At 50.7% G+C, this 10,360-nt stretch overlaps 1 protein-coding gene across 1 annotated transcript; it reads right to left on the bottom strand.

Annotated features, from left to right (window-relative positions):
• Positions 1–1,951: 1,951 nt before the first annotated feature.
• Positions 1,952–8,015, bottom strand: STAR (steroidogenic acute regulatory protein). Its single transcript, XM_032329330.1, has 7 exons — positions 7,781–8,015; positions 6,585–6,698; positions 6,165–6,292; positions 4,733–4,891; positions 4,390–4,574; positions 3,710–3,803; positions 1,952–3,224 (listed from the first exon to the last, which is right to left on the bottom strand). Exons 1-7 carry the CDS (start codon positions 7,842–7,844, stop codon positions 3,111–3,113), a joined length of 858 nt encoding a protein of 285 aa, XP_032185221.1. The 5' UTR covers positions 7,845–8,015; the 3' UTR covers positions 1,952–3,110.
• Positions 8,016–10,360: the final 2,345 nt, after the last annotated feature.

Here is a 10,360-nt window from a genome sequence, read left to right as displayed (position 1 = left end):
AGTCTGAATCATTAGGCTTACATATTTCACAGCACTCACCATAGCACATACCCTCCCCAATGTCCATCACCCAGCCACTCTATTCCTACCCGCCCCCCACCTCCCAGCAACCCTCAGTTTGTTTTGTGAGATTGAGAGTCTCTTATGGTCTGTCTCCCTCCCGATCCCATCTTGTTTTGTTTTTCCCTCCCTACCCTCCACAGCCCCCAACCCTGCCTCTCAAATTCCTCATATCAGAAAGATCCTATGAAAAATGTCTTTATCTAATTGACATATTTCACTCAGCATAATACCCTCTAGTTCCATCCATATCGTTGCAAATGGCAAGATTTCATTTCTTTTGATGGCTGCATAATATTCCATTGTATATATACACCACCTCTTCTTTATCCCTTCATCTGTTGATGAACATCTAGATTCTTTCCATAGTTTGGCTATTGTGGACATTGCTGCTATAAACATTCAGGTGCATGTGCCCCTTCAGAGCACTACATTTGTATCTTTAGGGTAGTTACCCAGTAATGTGATTCCTGGGTTGTTTTCAACTGAGGGTAGTGTTCATTAGAGGAAGCTGGAGGTAAATTCTTTGTAATATAAACTACCACGTTACTTGTACACCCACTTTCCATTTAAATGATAAAATTTTTGTACATCGGATTTTCATAGATCAGAGGTTGCAGAAGTAATGATTTTGCGCATTTATATTTAAAAGCATGTGTGTTTCGAGGTTCATTTGGAGAGCTCATAGAATCCCCACTTTTCATGGAGACCTCTAAGCAGATCATCACTGACAACTTAATTTTATTCCAATATAAAATTAAACAAGTGGGAAAATATCTCCCAGTCCCCTCAAAAGACACAGTTGCTTGGTTTGAAGAAGGCAAATTACAATCAAGCTCAAAACTTCACTGGTATGTGGTAAAATGCCATTGTTTTGCTTTCAGCCTGTTCTTTTTTGAAACCAGAGTGTATATTGCTTCACACATCTTTAAACATCTTTAAACAATCATTTTCGCTTAGCTGGGAGTGGATGATAATTCTGTTCTAGAAATACTTCTACAACTATGCCCTCTCATTCTGAAGCTCCCAGATAGATAAACAATAATTGTGTGTGTGAGTTTTATTTTTATTTATTTGACAGAGAGTGAGAACAGGAACACAAGCAGAGGGAGAAGCAGGCTTCCCGCAGAGCAGAGAGCCTGATGTGGGACTCGATCCCAGGACCCTGGGATCACGACCTGAGCCGAAGGCAGACGTTTAACGGACTGAGCCACCCAGGCGCCCCAACAGTAATGTGATCTATGCTAAAAATAGACCACTCTAGGAAATGATCAGAATAAATAATAAAAAATGCTTTTCTGAGCTGTAAAATTTTAATAGCTCAATAAATATCAGCACTCCCACTCCTGCTAAACTCTTTAATAAATAAGCTAGGGCTCTATTTCCAAATGCTTTAAATCAGCAATGCTATTAGAACCAGAATCGAAAAGCTTCAGGTGGTAAGGGTTGGATTTGCACCTTCCCTACACACATTAGCAACGTGATCTCATCCCAGTTTATATCTTTAAAGCAAAAGTTCTCCGAATCTTGGAAGGGGAGTTGGCTATCACCATAGCACCTCTTTTCAGCCATCTCCCCTGGAGATTGTAAAACACTGACCTGTTAATGGCAGAAAGTGGCAGCCCTGCACCAGGCTGGAAGCTGATATAATTAGCTCTGAACTAAAGATTCAGTTCCCTTTTCAGATCTCAACATTCTCTTCAGGGAAAATAATAAGATTTGTTTCTGTTCAACTTTGTCATTCATTCTCTCATATTTGGTCCTGCCCTGTCTGTTTGTTTTTAAGATTTTATTTATGTATGAACAGAGAGATGGAGAGCACAGGTAGGCAGAGCAGCAGGCAGAGGAGCTGAGCAGGGAGCCCAATGCGGGACTCCATCCCAGGACCCTGGGATTATGACCTGAGCCGAAGACAGATGCTTAACCAACTGAGCCACCCAGGCGTCCCTCTGTTCTATCTTTTAAGTCGGTAAATAAAAATCCTCAGTCAGAATCCTCTTCCAGTACTCATCCATCAGCCACCAGTTCTAGAGTTCTTTCAAGAATTGATTTAGGCTTGTCCTTATCATGGAAATTAAACTGTTATGAAATATCCTGATAACAGATTTTAAATAATTGAGTGACCTAAGTGCCCAGTAGTTTTTCCTTCTAGTGAGCTATGGGATCTAGTTTCATTAAAATCTTTGTCCAGCTTCTGCTCAGGTCATGAACTGGGGCTCTGCTTATCCTTCTTCCTATGCCCCTCTCCCCAGCTTGTGCTCTCTCTGTCTCTCTTTCAAATAACATCTTTAAAAAACAAAAAAACAAAAACAAAACAAAACAAACCTTTGTCCAGGACTCCTTTATCAAAAAGTTGCAGTTTACTAGAATGATTTTTTTAAAAAGAATTTTTAAACAAACAGGTACAGACTGAAGTTTTTGTGTCGGTTATGAGTCTTTATTCTGACTGGTGCTCATGGAAAAAATAGGAGAATGGGATTAATTAGTTTTCTGCATTTTTTCAATCAAGAAAACTTAGACTACATTTCTTGAAGGCACCTGCTATGGGGAGTTGCTGATCTTTGGTACTGCTTGCTACTTATTTGGTAGAGGAGCAGAGGGTTGCTGGAGTCCCTTTTGTCAAACCCTGCTGCATCCACACACATGGCCTATGAGGAATGGAGCTCATGAGCCCATAAAACATAAGGCCCCAGTCGTTGTGTTTAGCACCCTCGCACCCTGTATCAGTACCATTTTAAAGATGTTTTTAAATAGAGGTGTGAGGGCCCAGAAAGAAGTCTTACAAATATTTGGGGTCCCTTAACCTTCATTTCACAGCTAATCCCCGAATGAAGTTAGAAAGCTCTTTCTCTTAAAAGCCTTGTCCCCATTTTCTGAGTTGTAAAATTTGACCAATCTGAGTCCCAGTATACTACTGGAAATACACTCCCACCCCATCCCACAGTCCCAGATGAAGATCTTAGACAGACTTGTAGGCTTCTAGCAGAGATCTTCCCGATGAGCGTGCAAGCCAGTGCAGCTAGGGACAGTTGGAAGAAGCAGGCTGGTCCTTAACACCTGGCTTCAGGAGCAGGGCTGGACTCCAGGTGCTTGCGCAGGTGGTTGGCAAAATCCACCTGAGTCTGTGACAAGACCTGGTTGATGATGGTCTTTGGCAGCCATCCCTAGAGAAGAAGAAGAATTAGGCCATCTCATGGGTAATGTTCCACTGTAGAAACCTCTGTATCCTATCACAAACATGAGTTGCTTAGGGCTTGGTCTTCCAGCTCTGTTTATGGGGGTGACCTTGGGGTCGACCAGGAAGACTGCATTACTGCCCTGCTGTCCCGACAGTGTAAGAAGCACAGAACGGCTCTCATCCCAGCTGTGTGACGCTGAGCTAGTGACCGTAATCTTGTGGGGCCTACGTTTCTTCTTTCCAAATTGATAACTGCAGAGTTGAAATGCGACACAAGAGGTAAAAGGGAGAGAAGCTATTACAGGCTTTTGAGATGATGGAATAACAGGCCATTACTCAAGCCTCTTCCCTCCAACAGCCTGTCTAAAAATGGAAGAGGGTTTTTCCCCGTTCCTTTTGGGATAATGTGGGAGGGTGAAAGCCAGTTTTCCTCCCCAGCACTTGCACACTGAGCCGTCTTGTGCCCCTCACCTTGAGGTCAATGCTGAGCAGCCAGGTGAGTTTGGTCTTGGAGGGACTTTCAGCCAGGGGATGGAGCACCATGCACGTGGGACCATGCTCACCTCTGGCAAATGAAGAGAGAAGTCAAGTCAGGAGGACCGTGCAGAATTCTTTATGCTGACCAGTTATACTAGCCACACTTCCCTATTACCTTGCCTTTTCCCAATCTCAGAAATATTGTTTGCCAAGGGTGATATGTAATGGTTGGCATGGTTGCCAGATCATCAGAACACATGTTGGGTGGACCTGGAGCCTGGCAGCCTCCCGTGGTGCCTTTAAGTTGCTGATGCCAGAGAAAGTGTCCAGGGCAGTGGCTGGTGCCCCTGGAAAATGGGGGTAGCAGCTGTGTTCTGAGTAGTATGGATTACATTTTGATCACCAGTAGGGTTGTACCTGAACACACCAGCTAAACCTCAACCCTACGTGTTCTAGAAAAATATTAAGGTGCTTAAATTTCCTGGGAAGTTTGGGACAAAGTGGCTATGTGGGGCCAAACTTGTCTTCCTCCCCTGCTATGGAAAAATAATATTTCCATGTAACAGGAAGCTGAAGGTAGAGATCAAGGCCTGGTTTCTTGGAGCTGAGGATTCATCACACACTTGGCGGTGCATCCCACAAGCCTATGTTCCGAGAGGGATTGCAAGTATTACCTGATGACACCTTTCTGCTCGGGCATCTCCCCAAAATGTGTGGCCATGCCAGCCAGCACACAGGTGGACCCGCGGCGCTTGGCACAACGCACGCTCACGAAATCACGGGGCCCCACCAGGTTTCCTGCTGCTTCTGCAGCCAACTCGTGGGTGATGACTGTGTCCTTTCCAATCTTCTGCAGGACCTAGCAGGCCACAGGGAGTCAGAGTTACCACTCACCCAGTGCTGGGGCAAAGGCACCACTCACAGCTTGTAGTTTCTTTGCGTAGCTTTCTGTCTGAGCTCCCAGGGTTCCTGCCCCTCCCCCCCACCCCCCCACCCCCAAATCTGGACTCTCCTCACCTTGATCTCCTTGACATTCGGGTTCCATTCTCCCATTGCCTCCATGTGTTCCACGAGCTCTTCATAGAGCCTCTCCATGGGCTGGTCCACCACCACCTCCAGCCGGAACACCTTGCCCACATCTGGGACCACTTTACTCAGCACTTTGTCCCCGTTCGTCTGTCAGGGACAAAAGAGGAGGTTCAGGAAAAAGGTCAGAGAAAAATATCTCTCGCTTAAGGCCCACAGACCGTCAAGGCAGGCAAGGCAGGAAAGAAGTCTGAGCTAAGCATGAAGAAGCCTAACAGCACTTCTGATTAAGACGGTAATCTTTCTTGCTGCGAGCCTCGAACATCTGCTAAAGCCTTGAGAGGTAACCTGCCCGCTCCTGGACCCTCTTTTCTTAGTGGTAAGTGTTGATGGGCGTAGGCAGGTCCAACTGAAAAGGCTCTGCTTGACTCAGAAGCACAAAGCTGCTGAGCGAGACAAACCTGGGAGTGGGAGAGCCTGGTCCACAACCAGCTAATCACACGCACCCAAGGTCGGGTGGGAGCTTAAAAGAGGTTTTCAGGGGCACCTGGGTGGCTCAGTGGGTTAAAGCCTCTGCCTTTGTCTCAGGTCATGATCCCGGGATCCTGGGATCGAGCCCCGCATCGGGCTCTCTGCTTGGCGAGGAGCTTGCCTCCCCCTTTCTTTCTCTGCCTGCCTCTCTGCCTGCTTGTGGTCTCTGTCAAATAAATAAAAATTAAAAAAAAAAAAAAAAAAAAGAGATGTTCAGTCCAATACCTTATTTTACAACGGAAGGCTGTAGGCCCAGAGACCCTTAGCCTTAGGCCATTGCGGGGCCTGCATCTCAGATTTCCTGACTCCCAAACCAGGAGTCTGCTAACTCAGAACTTGAAGAAGGAGTGGGTTTACCTGAACTTAGGGCAACAGGCAGCATAGAAGTTTCTGGAAGACGGCAGAGCCACCAGAGTCTCAGTAGAGCCCGTGGCCTTGAACACATGCCTATTACCAGTTCCCTGTCAGGATGCAGTGCTCAGGAGCCCAGAAACCCAGAAGGCCTCGGGCCATCTATATTCTCATGCAGTTCCTTTGTGGCTGAACCCAGATGAGCCCTGCAGGTTGATCAGCCCCAACATCACGCCCTGGCCCCGGCACTTCTGACCCAGGCTGGTGCAGGCCTCTAACGCATGCAGAACTCCCACTGCATGGTCTCTGCCAGATGCGGCGTATGATGTGTTCGGAAGGTAACGAAGGATCCCAGAACAGTGTTTCCCAAACTCGAGTCTCCAGGAGGTCTCTGAGGGGCCGGGGGAGTATCTGAGGATGTATTCTTGGGAAAGGAGAATTTTCAGATTAAAACCTCCTGCTGCATGAGAAAGGAATCCTGAGGCCTTAAGGATGGCAGTGGAACGGTGAGGGGCGTGGGTTCCTCCAGGCCCACACTTACCTGCTGGTTCTCTTTCTTCCAGCCCTCCTGGTTGCTGAGGATGCCCAAGGCCTTCTGCATGGCCTCCTCGCCCTGCCGGATATAGGCCAGCTCCTGGTCGCTGTAGAGGGTGTCTTCCAGCCGTGAACCTGTACACAGCCAAGGAGAGACCTAGCTTGCTCGGCTTCCCTGGCCTCCCCCACCCACCGCTTCCATCCCTTCCATCTGGATCTGCTCATTCCTATGAGGAGCCAAGGCCAAAGCCAGAGGGTCCCCTCTGCAGGCGAAGTTAAACACAAAGCTGCAGCCAACAGGGGGTCTGGCCTTGAGGAACTCCAGGAACTCTCAAAGTGAGTGAGAAAGGCCAGCTTAGGGTTAGGGGAAGGTGGGGGTGCTGGAGGGAATTTGCCGCTGGCAGGAGCCTGAAGCCTCAGCACTTACCAAGCAGGGAGCTCCGGCGCCGAACCTGGCTGATCCACGCACCCGGGGTCGGGCCCCCCAGTGCCCTCCGGTTCAGCTCCTGGCCAATGGCCAGCACAGCTTGCTGCCTCAGCCCTGCAGAGAGGGGAGCAAATTGTTGCCTAGGATCGAGAAACGCCCTTAGAGAGGGACCACTGGGTTCCTTGCCACAGATGAGGAACACTGGGAGAGGGAGGTGACTTGCTCAGGAACACAGATCCCTAGTGGGGACCTAAATTAGTGCCAGGTTGACTCCCTGTCCAGGGCCCTTACTCTGGCAGCCAGGCTGCGTCCGGGGGCCAGAGTCAACCTTCCCTCTGGGCTGGGCTGGCCAGGCCTCATCCTGCCTGGACCGTGTGGTGGGGGGGGTGGGTTGGTTACTGGAGCCAAAAGAAGCTTCGTCTAACTAGAAAAAATCTGCTGCAGGAGGAGAATCAAAGACCCCCCATCCCCTGTAGTCTGTGTCGCTGTGAGCAGCTGGGGTCCTTTGCAGGAGTAACTGCTCAATATGTCCTTGGGGTTGAGCACGGTGAGCTGAGCGGTGAGGCTTGTTGGTCTGGGGCTGGCGCAGGGATTCCAAGCACAGCTTCCATGGAAACAGAAGCCCGCTCCACCCGGTGTAATTGGGAAGCACTTTAAGTTGGTCTGTGCACCCTTCAACAACTGCAGGGGATTGACTCAGATAACCCTAGGTCTTGATTAGCTCTATAAAATCAGACTTGGGTAACCAGTTCTGCCTCCTCTTTGTACAATCTAATCAGACTTCCAGCTTTCCACTTTCTCTCTTCACTTTGCTCTTCTCTGCATGGGCTTCCCAGCACTGCTCGCGGGACTCAAGGCTCACTCCCACCCCTGCACTGTGGCTCAGTCCTTCCTGGTATCCTTGGGGCCGATCCAGGCAAAGTCAGAAGAGCTCAGGAAAGACTGGAGCCCTGGAGAGAAGGGCACAAGTGACAGAATCTGGGAGGGACACAGGCGTCTTAGAATCCAGCCCAGCTGTTCCTGGGAAACAGGGCGGTCCAGAAGGAAAGAGACCTGTGCAGGTTCCCCCAACAGGAGGCCCAAGTGGGATCAGCGCCTGAGCAGCCGGCTCCCTCCCCCACTCCCAGTCGCACACAACCACACTGCCCGAGTGCTCTGGGTCAGCACGGGGCCACCCCAGAGGCCAGGGAGCTCACCCTTCATGTTGTGCAAGTGTCTGTAGGAGCTCCCAGCACATAGCTTGAATGTGGCCAGAAGCATGGTGTCCAGGCAGTGGGGAGAGGCAGGGGCGCGGTGCTGTGGCCCCTGCTGCTGTTGCCTCGGCTTCTCCTGCCTCCACTGAGGCTGTCAAGGTCTGCCTCTAGGTCCTGCAGCTGTGGCTGGGGACCAGCCAAGGGTTCTGCGTCTTAAATGCCCCCCAGCTGAAGGCTGTACTTCATCATCCGGAGATAAAAAAAAGCCACCGCTCGCTGTGCGAAGGAAGGGGTCAAGGGTAGAGGGATTGCCTCACACTGTGGTTTTGGCCACTTGCGGGGAGCCTGAAGGAGGGCGCAGAGACAGGAGCCCAGAGGCGGTGCCGAAGGAGCAGTGGATAGAGCGAGGAGAAAAAGCAGCCGCTGAGGTCAAGGCCCTTTGGAAGAAAGCACACACTCTCCGACTGGGTTTCAAAGAGCATGTGGGTGTACTGCTTAAAATGCAGGTTTCTGGGGGCGCCTGGGGGGCTCAGTTAAGCATCTGCCCGCGGCTTAGGTCAGGATTCTGGGGTCCTGTGCTCAGTGTGGAGTCTGCTTCTCCCTCTCCTCCCGCTCTTACTCACGCTTTCTCCATCTTTGTCAAATAAATAAACAAAATATTTTTTTAAAGATCTATTTATTTATGACAAAGAGCACAAACGGGAAGCAGCAGGCAGAGGGAGAGGGAGAAGCGGGCTCCCTGCTGAGCAGGGAGCTTGATGTGGGGCTCCATCCCAGGACCCTGAGAGCCAAAGGCAGATGCTTAACTGACTGAGCCACCCAGCTGCCCCAATAAACAAAATATTTTAAAAAAATAAAAAAATAAAATGCATATTTTTGGCTCTCAGCCTCAGAAATTCTTAAGTTTAACAGGTCAGGTCTAGAATTGAGGCCCTAAAACTTGTATTTAAAAAAAATTCCCAGGTAGTTGCTACACAGGTATCCTGTGAACTGCATGGTACTCTTTGAGAAGCATTGCCCTGGTCTCTCACAAACTCTTTTCCCTTTAATACTGAACTTAAGGGGGCACCTGGGTGGCTTTGTCGGTTGAATCTTGAGTGTCTGCCTTTGGCTCAGGTCATGGTCTTGGGGTCCTGAGATGGAGCCCCACATCGGGCTCCCTGCTCCGCGGAGAGCCTGCTTCTCCCTCTCCTGTCTGCTCATGCTCTCTGTAGCTATTTCCGTCTCTCTCATTCAAATAAATAAATAAGTAAAATCTTTAAAAAAAGAAAAAAAGATTGAACTTGAGGTTGCTTTTAAGCGAGATTCACCCAGCAAGAATATTGGGGGTCAAGAGAATCACACTATGTGGCCCCTGGCCCAGGGCCTGCCTTCTTTGTGAGAAAGTTCTGGTGGACGGGAGGTGGCAGGGAGGGGAGGCCTCCGAGGTGGGGAGCAGTCGCAGACCCCACTGGCTCTTGCTGTCTCTTTCACCACAGGGAGGATGAGAGGGCCGGGAGCTCAGAGCCACCGGCGCCCAGCGCCCAGCAGGACAGAGTGAGCCCCCCCCCCCCGCCCTCCATCAGCCCCTCATGAGCAGTGGAAAGGGTCCAGCAATCCAGGGGTCCTTGTCCCGGGCTCCTCTCTGAGCAGTGGCTGCCCAGAGATCCCTCGGCCCATTTCTCAAGGCCCACTGTGGTCCCTCTTCCTCCGGGAAGCCTTCCTCGACCCCCCCAGCCCTCTGGAACGGCTTGTTCCCCTGTCTCCCATTCTTACTATCACTGCCACTGGCGGGGTACATCGTGTGGGGTCCCGATTTGTGTAATGGTTTGTGTGTGTTTTCTTGTCTCTTCCATGGGACTGTTCCTCCCTGAGGCGGGCGCCGTGTCCACTCCCATCTCTCCCCCACACTCAGCCACAGGCAGGACCCAGAGCAGACTCATGCTCCTTCTCTATGGGGTGACCAGCTGCGGGAGGTGGGGGGTGTAACTCTTTCTTTGGCTGAGGAAACGAGCCTGCAGGCTTTGTTTCCAGCCTCTGCAGAGTCCTAGAGGAGACAGCACCAAAGGGAGAGGCCCCAGCGGAGGCATGGGAGGCCTGAACCTCTCACGGCTGCAAGAGAAGGTGCAGAGGGCAAGCTGGGAAGGCTGGTGGCAGCTACCCCTGGCTTCTCCTCACAGGGACACGTGCGCCCTCAAGCACATGTGCCCCTCAGTGGAGGTGGTGGGGAGCGGGAGGGGGTTATTATGGGACAGTCCACGCAGATAATGTTCAAGGCCCCGCTGTTGCCATCCTGGGGAGAGTTATGGCCACCGTAAGCAGGGAGGAGTTGGGGCGGGAGATGGCGGACTCAAGCATCAGCTGCTGCTGATGTCAGCGCTGCCACTGACTCAGGGAGGGGTGCTGCTGACCTCCCCCAAGGCCAAGGCCTTCGTCGTCCCTTCTTCATCCTTTCCAGGACCAATGAGCAGTTAACTCTCACCGTCCCTCTGAGCAGTAAGGTGGGGAGACAGGTTTGGAACTTCCTCTGGCTCTGGATGTCATTTGTATCTGGCTTTGCTTTTTGAGGAGGACAGAGGCCCCAAGGGAGGAGACGGGGTGGCC

The sequence above is a fragment of the Mustela erminea genome, chromosome 21 (assembly GCF_009829155.1).
Source record: "Mustela erminea isolate mMusErm1 chromosome 21, mMusErm1.Pri, whole genome shotgun sequence".
Taxonomy (NCBI): Eukaryota; Metazoa; Chordata; class Mammalia; order Carnivora; family Mustelidae; genus Mustela; species Mustela erminea.
Note: the sequence above shows the minus strand (reverse complement) of the source record. Positions and strands in the feature narration are given on the sequence as shown.